The sequence below is a fragment of the Phyllostomus discolor genome, chromosome 15 (assembly GCF_004126475.2).
Source record: "Phyllostomus discolor isolate MPI-MPIP mPhyDis1 chromosome 15, mPhyDis1.pri.v3, whole genome shotgun sequence".
Lineage (NCBI taxonomy): Eukaryota > Metazoa > Chordata > Mammalia > Chiroptera > Phyllostomidae > Phyllostomus > Phyllostomus discolor.
In genome coordinates this window covers 5,267,075-5,289,705 of record NC_040917.2, presented here as the reverse complement: position 1 = coordinate 5,289,705, position 22,631 = coordinate 5,267,075, and the positions used below count along the sequence as shown (strand labels likewise).

The window sequence follows — 22,631 nt, the reverse complement described above, 5'->3', positions numbered from 1 at the left end:
TTCACAGAAAAGATCTACATATACTATGGATGCTTATACAATAACGTATAAAAATAGGAAGTATAGCACAGCATATACATCGACTTCAGAAAAATGTCTCACGTTGGGGAAGGAGGACACAGAATGGGGTTGGGAAGGAGTCCAGAAGGGACTGCAACTGTCTTTATACCGTTTGTTTGTTTACCTGAGACCTGAAACAAGAACAATTAAAAGGGAGCGAATGCAAACGAGAGACTGACTACCCGGGGAGAGAGCAATACGGTTGTCCCTCACTATATTGCAATTCACTGATTGCGGCCTCACTGTATCGCCGGGTTTTTAAAACAGTAAGCGAACCACAATATAGCGAGGGACGACTGTATACTTCACTGGTGAGCACCCATACAGAATTTTATATGTTGTTAAAATTACGTAGGTTTAAGAGTGTAGAAAGTGTTTAAGAGCATATGAAGTGTTTATAAGAGTGTGGGAAAGGTTTATAGGAGTGTGGGGAGGGTTTATAAAGCCTTAAAAGATATATAAATAATAAAATAAATATAACACTGCTACTTTGTGGATCTTCACCTATCTCAGGGTTTCTGGAACGTAATTCCCGAGACAGGTGAGGAGTCACTGCAGTGGAGAAACGCTGATGCTTCACATACAGAAGCAGAGAGGGAGGGTATGAGGACCTTCCCATGTATGTGTGATAGCGAAAACTACATGTGTACTGTGATCTAAAAACATGGGAATGACACAGTAAATTACAGCATATTCAGAAGAGGAAAGGGGTAAACTTTAGTAAAAAAAATAGTTTAATTCCACTTAAAAGTAGTAGGCTCAAATATCTTGATAGTTATTTACCCTGTACAACATAATCCTGAATATGACAGACTGACCAGCTGAAACAGAAGACTGGAAACACACACACAATAAAACACCTGTTGGGGAGGCCATCTGACTTTGTAGTAACACTTTGTAGTTCTTTTAGAGTTCCAAAAACAGGACTGAAGCTATGTAATTTTAATTGTAAGAATACACAATGTCCATGCTTGCTGCAAAAATTAGGAGTTAGGGAGTTTCGGATAAAATGTGGCCGTTCCCAATCACCATGTTACCACTCCCTTCTGCAACCCCCAGCAAGCAGTAAACAGTAAGCTTCACCACACAAAGCAGAAATACTCAAGGAAGAAAAGTGACTCACCTTATTAGCACTCCCAGCTTTAATTCCGACAGGAATTTTACTCTTAAAAGAACAACAACAAAAAATTTTTAAGCAATCTTCATTTTTTGAGACTTCTTCACAAATTAGAATGCTATTTGCTCTAATACAAAGGCTATTCTATTCCATGAGGAGAACATGTACATTCATTCACATTCTGTAATCATACCACCTCTTTGAGGTAAAAGGTAAAGAGTTACACCAATTTAGACCTGTAAATCACAGGACAGAAAATTGAATGACATACACAAAACCACAGCATCACAATCAGCTCTAATTTAAACTCCCAATGCAGTATTCAATAGTTTATATAATTTTAGGTTTATAAAATGACTAAATCACTTTTTCCATAAACTTCCTTACCACAGAAACAGAAGCTTTAAGAACTTCAAGATTATTTGAAATATGTTATGCTCAATTCACTTTTAATTTCTTCTCTAAATTGACATTTAAAGTTTAGGCAATTTTGGATTAATGTAGGCAGCAAGAGTAGGTTCTGTAGCCCTTATGATGATTGACCTAGGGTCTACCGTAGAAGAACTGCATGTAGGTTCAACTTTTTTCCCTCCGAGGTCAATAATTCATTTTAGACTTAAATCTATGAATTATTACACTTGGTTTATCAAACACAATTTTAAACAAAAATCATATCTGAAAGCAGACAATCACAGGTTGATCCTCTGATCAACCCAGGGGACTGATTTTTGATGTTTGAATTTATGAGTTATCAAATTAATAGCAAATTAATAGAAAATTAACATGAGAAGAATTTTTCATGTTTCATAAATTTTAACCAAATATTCAGAATAAATATTTTCCTGTCAGGCTGAAGAATATAAATAATAATAATTATTATTATAAAAGATTTTTTCCTAATCAGTAAAAAAGACCACATACATGATAAAAATGTTACTTGTTGCTAGCATTTTACCATTTCAGTGTTTCCTACCAGTGCCTCCAACAGAGGGCAGGAGAGAGAAAGCTACGAAACTCAGGTCAAATCCAGCATGCACAGTTTAAGACCCCGAATTTAAATAGGGAATAAATACTAGCCAAAGGTACCCTCTGACCACTGTAGGGGACTATGGTATGATAAAATCAAAATCTTCAGCAGCTTTTTAAAAGGTTTGATACTAAATGCAATAATTTGCCTGAAACAAATGTTAACACAAGCCATCTGGAAATATGGGGGTAGGCACCATAGATGAGCATCACGAATAATATAAAATTCACAAAAAAGAATGAAAAGTAATTAGAAATATGAAGTTAATAACTAAAGCCAAGCATGAAGCAACCCTGTCTGTTGCCACTAACGCAAGCAATATGTAGCAGTCTGAGAATTACAAAATGAAGAGACTGTCACAATTAGACTTCAGATTTAGAATGCAAAATTGCACTCTATATCATGACAAGTTTGAGTTCTGTATGAAATGCCTACTAAACTTCCCCCCAAAGACAGAGAAATACAAATATTGTCACATCACTTAAAACAACCAACAAAAAGGGACCGATTTTATCTTTGGGGAAAAAGGGACAGGAATGGGATTGGAAAGGGAATAGACAGGAATTTTTAAATGCATATAAATGTTGTATTTCTTGTGTCCAGGATTCATATATAAATACACATTTTCATTTATTCTTAGTAGAAACTTAAGACTAAAGAGGGTAATCCACCATAGACAATAAATATTTTAATGTAAAACAATTTAGAAATACATTCTGTACACAACCAAGTAACTCCTACAATTCAGTAATAAAAAGGTAACTCAATTTAAAAATGAGCAAAGGTTTAAGAGACATTTCTCCAAAGAAAATATACAAATGGCCAATAAGTACCTAAACAGATGCTTAACGTTACTGGCCATCAGGGAAATGCAAATCAACACCAAATGCGATACCATCCACAAGGATGGCCAAAATAAAATAGACAGGTGATAACCATGGCTGACAAGTGTGCACAGAAACTGGAGCTATTGTATATTGCTGGCAGAATGTAAAATGGTGCAGCCACATTGGAGACAGCCTGGCAGCTCCTCAAACAGTTCAAGTTACAATATGATCCAGCAATTCTGCTCCAAGGTGTACGTACAATCAAGAGAACTGAAAATATGTGTCCACACAAAAACTTGTAGCTAAACGTTCACAGCAGCATTATTCCCAGTAGCCAAACAGTGGAAACAACCCAAATGCCCATCAAAAGATGAACAAACAAGATGGGGTGTATCCATACAATGGAATCTCATTCTGCAATAGGAAGGTTGTTCTGTACACGCTACAGTGTGGAGGAACCTTGAAAATGTTATGCTAAGCGAAAGAAGCCAGCCACAAAGGGCCACATATTGTATGATTTTATCGACACGAAACACCTGTAATGAGCTAGAGACAGAAAGTGGATCCATGCTTTCCAGCAGGGAGAGGGACAGGGAAATGGTGAGTGTCTGCCAATAAGCTGGGGTTTCTTTTCGGGGTGGTAACGTTTATAAATGGTGATGGTTATGCAATTCTGTGACTATTCTAAAAGCCACTGAATTGTACATTTTAGAAAGAGTGAATTTTATGATATATGAGTTATGTCTCAATAAAGCAGTTATAAAAAAACAATAAAACATTAAATAAAATAATAATTCAAGTTCATACTGAAAAAACAAACAAACAAATAAATAAAGGCCAGAAAAATCTCTTGCTTACGGTAGAATACCAACTGGCAAGTGTGGAAGAAGTAGAATGAGAAAATCACTATTTGGCCAACACCACATAAATAATTATTTCAGGCAGGAATCATCGGTGAATGCTAAAACTATAATGGTAAATGTATGATGAAAAGCAGGAAATTTTCATAGGCTCCAGGACTTTTCCTACTGGACACTGAAGAAATCTGGCAAATACTGCCTTAGCCCAGTGATTCTGAAGGTGACATCATATGACGCCTAACATGACATGTGGAGAAGGACACATCGTCACGTCTATGGCATGCCCACCGAAAGTGCGTGGCCTGGGTCCAATAATTAGAAAAGACCAGAAAAGCCCAAAATAAGGGGTGTTTTACCAAACAACTGGTGTCCTAGAAAGGAGGGAAGGGAGGAGGGAAAACCAAGCCACTGAAAAATGAAGAGCTCCGGAGGGACTGTTGGTCACAAGGAAGTTAGAGAGACGTGGCATCCAAATGCTACATGTGCTTTAGGATCAGGAACCTTTTTTTCCTATAAAGCACATTGTTAAGTCAGTTGGCGATATATGATTAAGGTCTATAGATTAGAGATCAGTATTCTATTAACATTTATTTCCTGATTTTGTTAATTATGCTGTGATTAGGTAAGAGAGTAATAATCTTGTTTTTAAGGACATATACACTGAAATATTTAGGGTAAAGGATCATGTTGGTAACTTATACCTAAGTGGTTCAGAATATAATGTTACTAAATATGTACATATAGAGAGAATAATAAAACAAGTGTGATTAACATTTAGGGAATCTGGATAAAAGGTATATGGGAATTGTTTATACCATTCTTGCAAATTTTCTCTGGGTTTGCAATCATTTCAAACTAAAAACTTAAAAAACATATTATATTCTTAAAGGGAAATGAAAATAATATATTTTTGAAAGTTTTCCCATTAGGAAGGACATTAGTTCAGATGGGTTTTTCATATTTTTAAGGACAATAAACTAGGCTAGCTGGTTAGGTAAGAAAAGCAAAAAGTAATATGAAAGTACAGCTAGTAACTAATTACTGGTGAAAAAGACTATAGTTAACTATGCTAGATGTCAAAAAACAAAACCTAAAATGTAAACATTCCATTACTAATAAATGTAGCTTTTTCTCCCATTGTAAGAAGACCAATCAGAGACCTAATTCCAAGCCTGAAATTTCCCTACTTTAAGCACTTAATTCCCACTCTGAACTTTACGTTTAAAGTTCAGTAGCGCTTTCTGGTTTTATTTTTTTTGCCTATGACACAAGACACAGACTCCAGAAGCGTGGGTAAGAGTCAGCCAGTCGCGGACCCGCCCAAGCCCAGGCCTCCGGTTTTCGGTGCGTTACCTCCGGACAGGGCTCCACGTGGCAGTCTCTGATGGAGCAGTGGCCGTCCTCAGCCCAGAAAGGACATGGTCGCTTCAGATTGACCTTGAGAGAAAGAACGAATGAACGTGAGTACACCGTGTCACAGCTCTGCAGTGCTCTCTTCAGTGTCCCCGTGCTGGGCACCGGGGACGTGGTGACGAATGAGCAGGAGCTTCCTGTCCCCAGGCACCTGGCTAGTTCAGAACTGAAATGACTGTTATTCTCCAGACACCCAGATGTAATATCGACTTTTAAAATTAAGTGATGCTATTAGTCCTCTGTCACTTCAAGAAAAGATGAAAGCCAAGTGCACAGCTCCTCTGGAGAAGTGGAAAGCATTTCTGGACTCCACGCCTCAACGTCTCGCAGGGTCCCTCACACCCCCATCACTGAACCAGCGTGTTGGAGCACCAAGGTGCATCAGGACTGGGCGGGCTCTGGGGGAAAGGGCAGAAAAAGCACTCCCCTCCCCGCAAAACCCTCACCATCCGCTGGAGGGTACAAAATTCATAGATTCGTATGTTTCTTTAATAACAAATTGTGAGGAAAAATATCGACTGTTTGATGGAAAACGCCAGGGCTGGCGGCTGCAGGCCACGGAGGAGGTAAATGCTTCAGGACAGATGAACGCTGGAGGGACAAACATGTTTGGCTTCTGAGAACTGAAAACGGCCAATTCACTGACTTTTGGTGGGGGTGGGGGCAGGCAGAGTGGCAGGGAGTGAGGGAGGGACAGGCAAGGGACAGGTCGGGCAGGGCATTTTATCCACTGTGACGACTCTGAACTGTCATGTTCTAACCATGACGGGAAGAGAGCAATTCAATAGGACTTGCAGAGGGATCGTCCAAGTCAAAGAGCACGGTTTTTAATTCCTGTTTCCTCCCTTTTCACCCCCTTTAAACAGTTCATTGTCTGCTCCTCACAGCCTCCACTGCCCTGCTCATTTCTCACCCAGACTACTGCAAGTCTCCCTGCTTCCACTGCTTCCGATTCTCACACAGCAGCCATAACCACCTCTCTAAAACATCATTCAGATGATATCAATCTCCACTCCCAACCCTCCTGTGGCTTCCCAAAGTCTGCAGCCAACTCACTAGGCCCTCATCTCCTGCCACAAGCCTCCAGCCACACCAGCCCTCCTGCTGGGCACCCATGGGGGCTCCTCTCCCTACCCAGGCCACTACAGAGCCTGTTCTGCGGTCCTCCAGGCTGGCCTGTGGCTCACTCCCTTCTCCTCATCCCGCTCTCCCACAGGACAGTCACTGCCGAATTACTAACATGACCAGATCTGTGCTCTTCCCTCCAGCAATTCTTGCCATCTCAGTAAATAGCCATTATTCCAGTTCCTTAAGCTAAAATCTTGGCATCATCCTCATCTCCTCTTCTCACCCCATATACATCACCTCTGAAAATCGGGCCGGGTCAAACTCCAAGTTCCTACCCTGGAGGAGAAGGCCCTGCAGGGCCTGCTCCCCTGCTCTCAGTCCTCGTTCACAGGCATCCCGGTGGTTCCTCAACCACGGAGGCACCCCTCGGCCTCAGGGCCTTTGCTCCTGCTGCTCCCGCTGCCTGAAAGCTCTGCAGATGGCTTGCCTTCTCCCTCCCTTTAGGTCTTCTTCAAATACCACCTCTCAGTCTGCTATTTTAAGTTGCTGAATTTCAGGCTAGTTTTTAATGCAGCAACAGTTAACGAACACATAGTGCAAGGAGAGGGCTGCAGGAGACACTAGCACACTGCTCCGGTCACCCTTCAGGAATGCTGCAGGCAGCCAGCCTGCAGAGAGCCGCTTTGCCCAAGGGCCCCCCACCCCAGCCTGTGATGGCCTTCATCCAATGACCGGTGTGGGGACAGAAAGGCCCAGACCCGTGCCCTGGCTGGCATGGCTCAATTGATTGGAGCGTCATCCCCTAACTGGAAGGTCGCTGGTTCAACTCCCAGTAGGGGAATATGCCTGGATTGCGGGTTTGGTTCCCAGTCCAGAAGCATATGATCCCCGGCCCGGGCACATATGGGAGGCAACCAATGGATGCTTCTCTCTGGCATTGATGTTTCTCTCTCTCTCTCTCTAAAAAAGCAATGAAAAAGTATCCTCGGGAGAGGATAAATATAAAAATAAAGGCCCAGACCCTCCCTCAGGTGGTGACAGCTCTGGAAGGTCACGGAGGGTGTCCACTGAGGCAGCATCACAGCGTTCCTTCTCCCTCCCTGACCCTGACTCCCCACCCCCCTTGCCCTTCCCTCATGTGGATGCAAAGGCAGTCCCTAATGAAGCTCTCACACACCAACAGCTGTCTCAGAATCGGCTTCCCACAGGACTTAACCTGTGGCAACTTGTCCAGCTCCTGAAAAAAACAACTATTGATATTTTTAATAGGATCGCATTAAAATTTATATGTTAACTCGGGGGAGAATTAACATCTTTATACTCCAAAGACTACCTGTTCATTTGGTCAGACTATTCTGTGCCTTTCAGGAGTGCTTTGGAGCGTGCTTCCTGCCTCAGGTTTCACACATTTCTTCACACATTTATTCCTGTATATTTCATCTTTATTCATTGCCAGTGTAAATGGGGGTTTCTCCTCTAGTATATTTTCTAACTTGTTATTGTTTATAACTATGAAGATATTGATTTTTGTTTACTAAGTGTATAGCCTGCTATATGTTTTTTACTGTTTGTGTTCATTTTATTATTTCCTTTGACTTTTCTAGGTTTACTTTTGTCATTTGTAAGTGGAGACAGTTTTACTTTTTCTTGTTTGGTTATCCAGGCCAATGCCTCCCACAGCTGAGGAGAGCGCGGGCACCCTCTTCTGAGCTCCTGACCTAAGTGAGAAGTCCCTCAGCGGCTCCCCGTAGGTCAGAGGCCGGCAATGCTAATGTGAGGGCTGAAATGATCGTGTTAAGGGAGTACCCATTGTTCTTAATTTATTAAATTTTCTAAAAATCAGGAATATGTGTTGAAAACCTAAAAGCCTCACCCTTGCTCTCTTGGAATAAAATCCACTTGGACACAGTATGTTTTTGGCAATATGCTCAAAACTTGGGCATTGTGTTTGATATCACTTCTAACCTCACACCTTACGTGCAGCCCCTACGGCCTGTTGGTGTTACCTTTTATACACAACATGAAGCTGATCATTTTCCTCCTCTTCCAACTCTACGACCCGGGCCCGACTCCATGCCTCCTCTGTCACCTGGCTGATGCAACAGCCCCCTCGGTGGTTCCTGTGTCGCCTGTCTCACACCGTTATAGTCCGTCTGCTTTGTGCAGCTCTCTCCAGTGGCTCCTCCTCACACCTAGAATGAACCTTGCCATCCTCACATTTAATAAGGCCCCCCGCTCGTTTTCCTCTGGCCCCACCAACCTCTCCAGCTCCATCTCCCTCGCTTTCCTCCAGCCTTACCAGGTGTCGTCTCATTCCTCCCACACCGACACCTTCCCCCCTGCAGCTCCAGTCCCCTGCCTGCACATTCTCCCCAGGGACCGCCACGCCCACCCTTCCTTGTCAGAAAGCTCTTCGCTCAAGCTGCACAGCACGAGTACCTTCGATACCTTCCTTTCCTGACCGACCTCTTTTAAATAAGGCTGCTGACACCCCCAACCCCATTACGCTCCATGTCCTACTCTGCTTTATTTTTCTCCACGGCAGTTATCCTATGACCACACACAATTATATTTTATTGTTTACTAGTTTATTGTCTCCCTAATCAGAATAAAAGCTCCATGGGGTCAGCGTCTTTGTCTTACTCAGTACTGGTTCCACAGCACCCAGGACACAGCCTGCTAAATCAATGAATATTGGGTGAATAAAGGAATGGAACGGATAGTGCAAGACAGAATTGTATCTGCCACTACCACAGCCAACTGACCAGCTGACAGAGGTCTACTGTTGCTTCTGCCTATATCTCCTTGTAGCATAAATATCTAAATGTGTTTAAAATTCACCTCTTCTCTTAGCTTTCCTTTTCTGCCACCATGATATTTAGAGAATACTGGTTAAATTTCCTTGGACCTGGAGCTAAATACATGAACCAGACCACTGCATTCTTCTCCTTGGGGGGAATGAGTACATTCCGGTTACACAGGGAGGAACTTCATTATGTTGGTAAGAACATTTTAAAAAGTTCATGTATAAAGATAAATTGTATGTTGGCTAGCCAAGGACCACAATGTACAATAATTTTTGCCTGTCCAACTTTCATTTTTCCTTCTTCTGTAACATCCTCTAATTTCCCGTTCAGAAACAATTACTTCCTTTATATTAATGCAGATAGGACTGTTAGCCAAAGCGTTTTTCCCTCTGTTGGTCGAAGGGTCACATGACCCTACCTAGACCACTGAGACCCTTTCTCCCAGGAATCTGACTCTTAGGTGAAATGGTGTCCTTGACCCAAAATTCCGGTGGCACCACAGAGAGAATGATCAGTGGCTCCTGCTGTCATTTCTGTCTTTTCCGAAGTGTGCTGCTTCAGCATGTCTTTCAATTCTGTGAGCTGCTCCATGCCCTTTTTTAATGAAACTTCTACCTGGAGCACCGAACCACTGTTTCTTCATTTGTAAAGCGTAGCTAACACTGACCCAACAGTGCTCAGTATAAATATTCAATGAGATACTCATTCATGTAGTCAAATATGCGAGTGCCTACTCTTGACCAGGCCTGTGGGGACACAGAAAGAGAAGATGCGACCCCAACAGAGAGCGGTGAATGAGCGAGGGCGATGACAGACAGCACAGGTAGGAGGTCTGGATGTTCTGTGAAGGGGTGACCTTTGGTCGAAGTGACACTTCCCCTACTACACTGGGCTGAACCATATGACATCGGCGACACTCAACCGCTGTGATCTGTAACAACTCCACATGGTTAAACCTAACAGTAGAAAGGAAATAGGGGAAAGCAGCTACAAATGCAGATGGATTTATGGCTTTAGGGTGAGAAAGAGAAGAAGCCATTCTGAACTACCTTATTTGTATGGAAAATGCCCAGAACGCTAGACACTCCATTACTAGTTTCTTTAGGCATCCATTACTCTTGGACATGTCTGTGGAATCTGCGTTCCTAAGGAATTGTGTATAGAGGAGAAACATTCACCTACTTTGGATATTGTTGGTACTGATGGAAAAAAAGGATATATTCCCTAATTTTTAATTCTCTAATGTGTTATCTTTCTGAACAACTTAAAACTACCAAAATATTGGATTTTTTAATCCTCGGAAACATTTAAAGAACTAAAATAGTCTGTACAGAATCAGGATAAAAGAGAAAATCACGCTCAATTTTTAAAATACACTAAAAATTGCCTGGCTGGCGTAGCTCAGTGGATTGAGCGCGGGCTGGGAACCAAAGTGTCCCAGGTTCGATTCCCAGCCAGGATACATTCCTGGGTTGCAGGCCATAACCCCCAACAACCGCACATTGATGTCTGTCTGTCTGTCTGTCTGTCTCTCTCTCTCCCCCTCCCTCCCTCCCTTCCCTCCCTAAAAATAAATAAATAAAATCTTTAAAAAAATAAAATACACTAAAAATTAAAGAACTTATAAAGAACTTATAAACCCGATTGAACACGTAGAACAAGAGCACAGGCACGGCCTGAGAGCAGCTGCCAAACCACTCTTCTCAAACCCAACCGATTGTCCCTACACTTCGACTCCTGTTCTTAGGTTTAAACTGTTCTTCCGCACGCTGCCCCGCTGCTCCTGCCTTGCCCGGTCGCTGGTTACCCTGTAGAGAGCAGACAGCCGCTGGATTTAAGAACCGGTCCTACAGTGTCTCTGTGGGCGGTGTTCGGCCTGCATCCTCAGCCGGGTGGGTGCCCTCCCGGGGAGCCACCAGTGAAGTCTACTGTGCTGGGTCCCTTACAGAGGGAACAGCGCTGGCACGTGACACGGTGGTCAGCTCAGCTCAGAGCCTGGGCAGGCGTGTCTGAATGGCAGAACCTCGGTTACCAGGCCGGCTGACCAAGTCAGTCTGCGGCACTTTCAGCTTCTGTGGAGGCTACAGTCTCTGCCTCGCAATCCAAAGTGAAGATGGAGAATTTCCCCAACATAGGAAGAGGGTTCAGATTCTAAGTGTTCCGAAAAGACTAACAGGTTTTCTTTTTAATATATTTTTAAGATTTCATTTATTAATTTTAGAGAATGGGTGGCAGAAAGAGAGGGAGAGACTAACAGGTTTTCAGTATAAGGCTTACTACGTTTCCAAGAGAAGACACATGGAGTTGGCCAAAAAGTTCATTTGTTTTTTTCCTAAGGTGGCTCTTAGTAGCGCTTAGTTGTCTTTAACTTCGTTGCAAACAATCTGGTTAGACTGTATTGTGACAGCTGTCACATCAGCGTGTATTTAAAAAAAACTTACCAAAACTGGTGAATTTTTGTGTAGCCATTTTAATATTGAAGATGGAAGAAAAAACACAACATTCCCAGCATATTATGCTTCATTATTTTGAGAAAGGTATAAACACAACTGAAATGCAAAAAAACATTCGTGCAAAGTATGGAGAAGGTGCTGTGACTGATCGAGCGTGTCAAAAGTGGTTTGTGAAGTTTCATGCTGGAGAATTCTCTCTGGGCGATGCTCCACAGTCAGGCAGACCAGCTGAAGTTGACAGCGATCAACTTGAGACATTAATTGGGAACAATCAACATTATGCCATGAGAGAGAGCACCAACATAATCAAAATATCCAAATCATTCAAGTTATTGGTGATAATAAAAAATGCATTTTTTATTTTATGGAAAAAACTATATGGACTTTTTGGCCAACCCAATATATACGGTGCTGAGGAGAGCTGAAAATGCATTTTTAAAAGGGTAATAAAAGTCACATCAGTAGACAGTTATATAAAATCTTTGGTACCAACAGAATAAAAAATTATAGCTATACCTTGTAATAACGGAAGTAGTCTCGCTCTTGCAGTTTTTTTATTTTGGGGAAGATTTTGAAGGTGTTAAAGTTATCGATGCTCTCAATATCGCACAAGCAATCATCCAGGACTCCGATGACCTAGAAAAAAAATATATATATAAAATTTAAAATAAATAAATGATATTTGAACCTGATAAATCCGCACTATTACATAAAAAGGTAACTTGTTCATTCAAATTAGCTAGGATTTGCTAATTAAGATACGTAACAAAATAGTCACTTACTTTTTACTATGGTCAACTCAATAAAAAACAACAGAAGGATGAGATGTACCCATTCTGAAGAACTAAACATTTTTGCTTAGTGGTCAAAAAGAAAGATATTGAATGAGTTTTCCCTTTGCCTAAACACGTATCAAATCCAAGCAGTCGTTGGAATGCTATAGCAATTTCTTCCAAAACTAACCTAGAAGTCACAGACTTAGCAACGTCACTGTGGTGACCCTAGCTTTCTTTTAGACGGTCACTTTCGGAACACTGATGCGGCAGGCGTGGGGGTGAGAGCAGTGTGTGTGCCGTCTCGTGTTTGTGTAGCCATCGCATTCTCTAAATACCCAGTGAATAAGTATATCCCCATCTTACATATAAGGAAATAAGGCTTAGCAGGGTTAAAATAATTTTTCCAAAGTAGGAATGACACTTAGTCCCAAGTCATTGCACTTTAAAACACATGCTCTTGTTCACTACTGAAAGTATCTATTAATGAAAAGAAAAACTGGCTCTTACAAAGTAAGTTCAGAGTCCAAAAATTCCATAAAACACTCTTCAGCTGATTTTAAAATGGAACTCACTGAGACATGCACAGCTTAGATGAGCCTTCGAGAATTACACTGAATGAAAAATGCTAATCCCAAAGGGTTCCACACTGTATGGTTTCATTTCTACAATGTTTCTGAAATGACAAAATCCTAGAAAGGGAGCACAGGCTATTGGCTGGCAGAGCTTAGGGCTGGAGTAGTGGATGGAGTCGGAGTGGGGACAGGGGCAGGAGGGCTCTGTGCGATGGAGCTGCTCATCACCAGGACTGCGGTGGTGGGTACACGAACCCACATGTGATGTGTATGGAACTCATACACACATATACCAATGAGACAAGAACAACGGGGATGCACATGTAAAGGCCCCGAGGCAGTAAGCTGGCCTGCTGTTTTTGAGGAACAAGGAGGACTATGTAGTAGGTAAAAAAGAATTAGGAGACCCTTGTAAGATTTTGGCTTTCACAAAGTCAGGTTTCCTCACACCAGCCAACTCCCCAACACTAACTGGGTGCCCATTCGCCTCTGCAGGCGTTAGGCGTGAGCAGAGTAGAACGACGGGCCAGGTACCGGAGGTCACCGGGCCTCGCATAGCAGCAGACTACTGTAGGGTGGGACCTCAGCCCCAGGGAGACCTTTCCTCCCCCAGCATCTCTCTAGTCATGTGGTGTAGACCCCCTGACCTTTCACATCCAGACTGGTCATGCGGTCTGGACCCTCCCCTGACCTTTCCTCCCCTAGTAGACCCCCTTAGAGGAGGAACAGGGGGCCGGAGAAGAGCCTTACTCCACTCCCACACAAGCCCTCGCACGACCACTCTCTTAAGCATTAAGCTGTCAAGACGACGAGGTGCTGACCCAAATCAAATAACCTTAGTGACAAAAGCCTCGGGTCTGTTGACCACAGAGACAGAGTTTTGGTCCAACTGGAGATGACATTCGGGCCTCAGCTATGCTTCTGCTCCAGGCCCAGAAAGGCAGCAAGGCCAGGCAGGACGATGCCATGGCTGACCTCAGGACCAGCTGCTTGGACTAACACAACCCCCTGCCCTGGCACCGAGCAATCAGCAGAGACCGAGACCCTGAAAGGGCACACCTGGAAAGCTGAGGCATATGCTACTGGGATCCTCCCCTGGGACCTCCCCTAAAATCCCCACTTTTAGAAAACAGATAAAAACACTCAGGACAGAGGACCCAGCACAGCTGTCATGCCTGTGCCTTTCCCCCCTCCTTCCCCCAGGCACGGTCTCTGCCTTTCTTTTTCCTAAGTCCCAGGGCCCTTCTTCTGCCCCTGCAACGTGTTTCCTCAGCCCACGCAGCCCAGCTGGCTCACTTCTTCCACAACTCACTTCTCTACCTCTGTGACTTTCTAAATAAACTTTTACTTCTATTTGGGTCTTGGCTCTGAATTCTTTCTTAGCTGGAACTCAAGTACCAAGGATGCTGAACCAAGATCCAACCACCAGTACCCTTCTGGTGCTGTTTTGCTGCTAACAATACTATCTGTTTTTCAAGCAAAGCCCACAGACCAGGGGCTCAGTCACGCAGGGCTTCCTCTCACTCAAAGGCCAGTCTCAAACCTCAGGCCACCCACGCTTGAGGACTAAAAACCCAAGTTTCCCGTGACTCCCCTCTCAGGTTTGATAGTATGCTAGAGTGGTCTACAGAACTGAGAAGAAGAACACTTTACTGATGTCCTCTGGTTTGTTGTAAAGAATATAACTTAGGGGCAGCCAAATGGGAGAGACGCACAGGGCAAGGTACTGGGAGGTGCAAGGCAGCGCTTCCGTGTCTCTGAGCCACCCTCCCACCAAGTCTCTGTACTACCAACCTGGAAGCTCATTAAAACTCATGTTTTTGCCCTGGCTGGTGGGCTCAGTGGACTGAGAGGCATCCTGCAAACCTAGTGGTTGCTGGTTCAATTCCCAGTCAGGCCACATGCCTGGGTTGCAGACCAGGTCCCCAGTAGCGGGGGATGTGTGAGAGGCAACCACACATTGACGTTTCTCTTCCTCTCTTTCTCCCTCCCTTCTATGCTCTCTAAAAATAAATACAATATTTAAAAATATATATTGTCCTGAAATAGGAGTCTCTTCATGTCATTCCTCTGAAGAAAAAACAATTTTTTTAAACTTGTGTTTTTAAGAGCTTTTACAGAACTCCATCTCCACCACACCCTCCCCATGGGGAGGCTAAAAGTTCCCGGCCTGTTATCACTCCAGCCCACCCTGAGGCTGCCCAGGGGTTCCCCACCTACGTCACAGCATTAACTGATTAAAAGGGGCTTGTTATGAATGACAAAAGGCATTCCCCGTTCCTCAGGAAATTCCAAGGGTTTTAGGAGCTCTGTGCCAGAACAGGTGACAAGGACCTAAGAAGTACAAGGTGAGGTGGAAGTTTTCTCTTTTATTTTGTATGATCAAGGAAGGTAACAACTCACATTAGTGGACAAGTGGGATAACGTGACACTTTAGCAGAGACCTAAAGGAGCCGGAGAACCACATAAATACACGAGAAGACTGTGCTAGGCATTCAGGCCTCAAAACAGGAACACACTTGCCTTGTTTGAGAACCACCTGTTTAATGGGGAGAAGACTGGGAGGGGCAGATTTGGGGGAAAAGATCGGGAATTTGGTTCTTGGTACATCCAGTTTGAGATATCTAGTAATCCTCCAAGTGGAGATAGTGAAGGGTAGTTGGATATTTGAATCTAGAGCTGAGACTCCTAATGTGGACATTTTGAAAATCAACTTTATATATATATATATATATATACACACACACACACATATATAATCAATTATTTATATGTAAAATCAATTTTTATCATACACACACGTGTGTGTGTATACATATATATATATATATATATATATATATAATTATTTAAAACCAAGAGAATAAATGAGACAACCAGGACAGAGAAAGGAAAGTGAGTCAAATGGTTAGTTGGGGCCAGGGGAGGTACACGGAAAGGATAATGAGAAAGACTGGACTGCAAGTCAGGAGGAAAATCAGAACCGTATCCCAAAGTCAAAAGAACAGAGAATTTCAGGGAGAGCGAGAGGTGAAAATCTGCCGCTGACACGTAGAGCAAACGTGTAAAAACTATAGGCTTCGGGAGACGTTTGTGCCGTCCTGACGAGGGCAGCCTGGGGAGCGGCGGGGCCAACAGTGTGCCTGGCACCGGCTGAAGAAAGGCCAGAACAGGAGGGACGGAAGCAGCTCTTCTGAGTTTTTTCTACAGACGGGGACAGAAGAACGGAGCAGTCAGAAGAGATGGGTGGGCCAAGAGAGAACTTTAAAACAGTAGAGTGAACAGCATGTCTTATAATGACAATAACAGTCCATCAGAGAAGGAAAAATTGATGATCCAGGAGAACGGGGGCAGATTTGCTCGAGCCAGGGCCCTGAAATGGGAAAGGGGACGGATGGGCCTGTGAGTATGAACTGTTATCTACGGTGACTGATAGAAGTCAAAATAGGTGGGCACAGTGACTACAGATGCACAGATGTGGGTTACTCCGTTACTCCGATTTTGTTAGTGACGTCTGAAGCTGAAGCTGAGAGTGACGATGGAAGACATGCCGCAGGGTAAGTAGAAGAAACAAACAGAAAATGTTGTTTAGATCAATAATCCTGTCTTCTGTTAGATATACTCAGCTATTTAGTCCATCCATCGAGACTTGCATTTCTTTTCATTTCTAGAACTCCTTCATTGTTGTCATCTCTTTAGTCATTCTTTAATTTGGTCTCTTGTTGCCTTTTCATACTTTCAAATTTCTTTTTATCTACACACACTGAACAATTTAAAATTGTATCTTATATTTTCAGAACCTAGGTCATTATGGGTCTACTTTTATAATCTATATTTCTAATACCTCGTTCATGGTGCCTGTGTATTTTGTGATTTTTGACTGTCAGCTGCTATTCTTCCCAGCACTTTACCTCCAATAAGTCTTTGGGACCTTGGTTGAAAATAAACTCCTCCAGAGAGGATGGATATTTGCTTTTATCAGTAAGCTGGGGGCATACCAACCTGGGCCTGCTAGAAATTAAATTTTCTACTTGAACCCTTTCGTGGCACGGGTGGCATGGATTTGGCCTGCAAACCTGTGTAAGTGGCTCCTGGTTACAAATTCTCAAGGGAGCTTTTCCTCCCTCCCCAAGCAACTTTCCTTCCTGTTCCCTTACTCCCAGTGGGATTCATTTTTCAGTCACCCATATGTTGAGGATGTAGCCCTTTGGAGTCCAAGTTTTAGGGTGAGGTCTCCTCTCCCTGAACAGACATGGCTTTAGGTCTTGTCCATTCCACCTCACGCAGCTGTTAAAGCAGAAGCTGGAGGTCTTTGGGGCTGGGGAAAATCCCCAGGGTAATGGACTAGAACAAGGTTGTTTGAGTCCCAAGGTTATATATGGCTTTCCTTCCGGGGCTGGGGTGGGGGTGGAGTGCTCTGTGTATTTCTGGATTTCATGCCACCCCAGAAATGCACGTAGAAAGATTTTAAAATATATCCAACTGAAACTACTTCTTTACAGGAACACTAACTTGTTCTATCACCTGTCTGCACTGTCTTTACTTCCTTGGGCTTTGCCACAGGAGAAAACACATTTGCATTTCATTTAAAAGAAAATGGGGTTGAGATATACAAATCCCTATTATTTTGTGTGCTTGAAAATAATTTTACACTTTTATTACAACGATATATCTCAGTGATTTCTTGCGAATAGAAGTATTTTTTTAAAAAAATCTATTCTTCCCTTTATGCTTTACTGTTTTGCTTCCAAGTTAGCATATGGAAAAAGAGTAAAAGAACTCTCTTGGTTCCCCTTTTTCATTTTCCTGGGTTTCCTGTGTGTTATTTCTATACCAAAGCAGCAAGCACACTGGGATGTACTGTGCAGATCAGAAAGGGGCCCATTGGGGCTCTGCTTCCCCTTGTTCACTGACTTAATAAGTGTGATATTTCGTCATGTGAGCTCCTTGAACTCCAGTCACCTCAAGATTCCCATTTCTGAGACGTATCAAATAGAATGAGAGAATGTATATTGTAACTTGTTACAGATTAAAGGACTATCTAAAATATGATCAAAGGCTATATTAGAAAGTGCCACCAGAAACAAAAAGCAAATGTATTCATGCTTGAGGATTGTTTGGCGCGATGCCACTTTGAATATGCACAAATCTTTAATTCCATTGGGTGAATGAAATGAAAATTACATGTTTACTTGTATACAATAAAAATGAAAGGGCAGATGCAATTATGAAGCATTAATGTACATAATTAGTGGTATGTGGAGAAACCAAAGAGAAAAAGAGAGAGAAAATGAGAAAATCTGATGTTAAAAAATATCTGAATGTAAATTCCATTCAAAAACAAACATCCAACTAGTACCTAGAAAGTAATTTTGCCCAAGCTTGCTTTTCATAAGTCTGGTAGGTATGCCCAGATTTCCACCATCACTTCTTCAGTATTTCCCAAGTGGGGTCGGACAGGCAGTTGGAAGGATAACTGTGCCACAGTTAACTGCAAGGCTTGTTTAAAATGCTGACTCCTGGGGTCACATCTGGAGCCACTAAGTCAGGACATCTGGCAGTGGGGCCAGAGAACCTGCATTTTTAACATACTCCCCCAAACCAAAAGTTTGTCCCTTTTATTTTTATCAAATCATTCATGAAAAAGTATTCAAACACGGGCACAAGCAGAATATTCAGGCATTCTGGGAGTTAGTGCAGAGCATCAAAGGCCATGAAAAAAGTGTCTGAATAAAGTCAGAAAAACATGTTTACACGGTTACACTTAGTTACCTGGAATTTTTCTTAGCAATGAGCTTTAATTGCTTCAAATCACATCTCCCCTGGTTATCGGGCCACCTGAGCCACCTTGTTCCTCTCTCAGTTCTGCCACTTTGCCGCAGGTGCAAACAGCAGCACCTGGCAGCAGTCTATCCAAACTCGACTGTGTAACCCAAAGCAAACATGCCCCTTAAGGACAAAGATCTGGTCACTAACCCTCCGATTTCCAGCACGTTGGGAACACCTCTAATGTAAGCTTCGCCAAGGAAGCCCCGAACTCTGCTCGGGGCCACCGCCGTCCTGCTGAGACCACAGGCCGACCCAGACCCAGGCTCGCACGTGGGTGCACCTGGACGTCGCCAGGCAGACTGCACAAGTTGGCGAGACACGGCGGTCCTTAGTGGGGGTAACAGCCAAGAGACGCTCTAGTTCAGGAAGGGAAGTCCCGTCCCCTCCTGGTCCGCTCCGCTCCCGCAGGCCACCGGCCTCCGTCTTCTAGTCCCCGCAACTCTCCAAGGGCGAGGGGGGCGTTTCAGAGCCGCTGTTTTCGCTCCCGCCTCTCCCGCCGCACTCCAGCGGGTCCACAAATCAGCTCGGAACGCACACCTCCCGGCCCGCATCCTCTTCCCCGTTCCCTGCCGTCACCCCGAGTGTCGCCGCCCCGCGCAGCGGCGACTCGCAGCGCTTCCTGGACGACTCCTGTCAGGTCGCCCGCTGCCCAAAGGCCGCCCGGCCTCCCCACCATCGCCGGCTCACCTGGGCCTCGACGACGCCCCGGAGGAGGCTCAGGGTGACTAGCAGCCGCACCGCGGCCGCCCCCCGCTCCGCGCCGGCCCGCCGGGTCCCCCGGCTCATGCTGCCCGCTCCCTGCACCGCGGCCGGCAGGGCCCCGAAGGGCTGGGGAACCATGAGCGGCCCGAGCGACGACCCACCGGGGCTGCTGCCGGCGGCGGCGACAGTCCAGGGTCAGAGGTCCACGAGCCCCGCAGCTGCGAGTGAGGCGGAGAGCCCAGCGCCCCCACCACATCCCCGGGGCCCCGCCCCTCGCCTGGCCCCGCCCCGCTCCCGGCCCCGCCTCCGCCCCGGGCCGGCCCCGAGCGCGGGGCCTTGTGGGAATTGTGGTCCGCGCAGAAGGCGGGATCGCGGAGGAACACACCGGACGTGCCTTTGCGGAGTCGCTCCGCCTCCCGGGGCTCGGCCTCCTTCGCGGCCAATGAAGCGGGACCACGTGAGCTCCAAAACACTAGAGGCGCCGGCCGAGTTTTCAGGAGGGACGGCCCTCCCCTTGCGGTTGTCCTGGAAACAGGGCCTGGTCTCGGGTGTCAGCCACCCTGACCCCGGGTTCGGCCAGTACCCGCGTACGTTAGCGTCTTCGACTTTGAACCTGAGGCGCTTTCTCTGACGCTGGCCGGTGGCCTCATCCGCTGCGGGGGCGTAGTGAGCCCCCGCGGCTTCGGCCCCTTTTTCATTAGATGCGCCCCTGACGTGCTGTCATCCTCTGCCTGTCCCGCTCCCCTGCCTAACAGGAAGCACGTTAGAGAGGGAAAACGAACCCCAAAGTTCAGAGTGTAACGTGGGAATAGGGACAAACGCACAGGAAAACTTGTGATATAGACAGTGCTCCGCGCCCACCTGTAAACATTCTAGCTTATCATGCGATTCTAGACAAGTTACTTAATCTATGGATGCCTCAGTTTCCCTGTCTTTATGTGAACACCATGACGCCCCCCTCAGAAGTTGTTCCAGGATGACATAACAGAAGTGTTCAATGATAGGTGCTATTAATTTTATTAATAGCCTTGACCTCCAGAGAACTAGAAATACAGCACTTTTAGTGTGTGTTAGGTGCCCATCGCTTCTATAACAAATTACACAAATTTATAGGCTTAAAACAAATTTATTATCGGACATTTCTGGAGTACAGACTGGATCAGCAGGGCTGCCTTCCTTCTAGAGGCTTTAAGAGACAATATATTTCTTCAACTCTTCCAGCTTCCACAGGCCACCTGCATTCCCTAGCTCAGGACCATCATCGCACTGTCGGCCCCTCGCTCCCTCCGCTTCCACTGCCCCAGGCCTCCTCTTTCTGAGCCTCACTCCACTGTCTGCCTCTTACCAAGACCCTTGTGGTCTCATAGGGTCCATCCAGAAATCCAGGATGATCTCCCGCCTCAAAATCCTTGATTTGGTCCCCTCCACAAAGTCCTTTGTGCTGCCATGAAGTAACCGACGTATGGGTTCAGGGGATTACGGCATGGGCATCTTTGGAGAAGCAGCCATCAGCTGCATGCATGCTTGGTTCCCTTCAGAGCACTTTCAAAATTCACAGGGCTCAGTGAAAAGTGAAAACGCAGGGTCCTGGTTCCAAAAATATAAAGAATTTCAACACAGTGATGGCAGAGCATAAGCCCAAGTGCAGGGCCCTAGCTTAAAAACAAAAAGAATTTTTGATTCCTTTAACTACTTTTCTACCTCTCCTCTTTTTTTCTTTGCCAAACCTCTGTTTTCTGTCCTCCCAGCCCCCTTTCCCTCATGTGAATGTGCTCTGTCTCTATCATTCTACTGAAGCTTTTCCCTTGTCGAATCTAGTGGGCCTTTCCCAAGATTCCTTGTCTCTCTGCTGCGTTTCATGTTATTGGTTACCCATACTTTCTGGGGTTATATTCTAAAACATCCTGGGCGTTTTCCATTGTTGTTAAAGTGAACTATAAATTTTCTTTTTATAAAATCTCAGGCCCTCTCATGCTTCCGATTTCAAGTGTAGGATCCGTGGCCTGTAGGTAGAGCCCCTCTATCTTTGTCATTGAGTGGTCAGTCGGTGGAAAGGGGACAGCAAACACAGAACTCCAGTGCAGGGGTCACAGAGTTTTTGTCTTGTTGGTGACCCAACCCAGAAAATAATAGCAACAAGGGTAGTGCTCCCTCCTCCACCATTTATTTTTCAGCTCAGAAGCCAGACACACTCATCTTTTGGGGACTGTTTTTTTCCTGGGGGGTGAAATGGGAAAGCCCTAGTGTTTATCAGCAGATACAGTGTAGCCAGATTCATTCATAATGATGCCCGCTGGGATCTGTTGTGGTGTTCATTGTTACAATGAGTGGTATGAGGGGTAGTTCCTTAGGGAGCAGATAGCCACCTGCTTTGTTCTCTCACCCTGGCCTCTTTGTTCACTGTCGCTGTCCCTAAAATCAGCTGCGCTGAAAGCAGCACCAAGAGGCATCAGTGATGTCACCTCCGCGTCCTGCAAATGTACTGTTTGAACCTTCCCATCCCTAACGCTGCGGATGGAAGTTGTAACAGAGGGAGGAAAGTGTATACTGTAATCCCCTTTGGCTGCAAGCCACAAAAAAATCACCTCTAGCTAAATTCTTTTTTAAAAGAATAGCAACTGCAAAAAACTGGAATAGCTTATAGCAGCGATTTTCAATGGGTGTGCCACAAGAATTTTTAAAACATGCAATACCTGACTATTTAGTCAGAGCCACTAACCTCTTTTCCCTTAGGTTGTCACATTTTAAAAAATGACAACAGCCAACACAATGACAGCTGTCTGGTGTGAATGACTCAAGATTGTACCTTTTTTTTGTCAGATTGGCAAATATTTTGGGGGTACCACAGAATTGTAGTAATTAGTTGATGTATGCTGAGAGATGAAAAGGGGTGAAGTCCCCAGCTTCCAGTATGGAGGACGATGTCACGGCTCCAACCTCAGGGAGGGCAAACGTGTTAGGACAGCATTCGGGGACTCTAAGTGGAGTCTTTCTCAGGCACTGCCATTGGACAGATCAATTCTAATCCCTTTTGGCCCTTTGTACATTTGTTCAAAATTCAAATTCCTCCCAGAGCTTAGCTTGTGGGGAGAGGGCAAGACTGCACGGAGTGAGCAAGAC

General features: G+C 44.7%; 1 protein-coding gene across 1 annotated transcript in view; it reads right to left on the bottom strand.

Moving 5' to 3' along the window:
- Nucleotides 1–19,778, bottom strand: part of ERO1B (endoplasmic reticulum oxidoreductase 1 beta) — a 44,165-nt gene extending 24,387 nt beyond the window's left edge. Inside the window, exons 1-4 of the mRNA XM_028531384.2 lie at nucleotides 19,497–19,778; nucleotides 12,149–12,268; nucleotides 5,245–5,328; nucleotides 1,184–1,225 (exon numbers count right to left, since the gene is read on the bottom strand). Of these exons, the coding sequence (XP_028387185.1) occupies nucleotides 1,184–1,225; nucleotides 5,245–5,328; nucleotides 12,149–12,268; nucleotides 19,497–19,649 (399 nt within the window). The 5' untranslated portion in view covers nucleotides 19,650–19,778. The remainder of the gene's footprint in view (nucleotides 1–1,183; nucleotides 1,226–5,244; nucleotides 5,329–12,148; nucleotides 12,269–19,496) is intronic.
- Nucleotides 19,779–22,631: the final 2,853 nt, after the last annotated feature.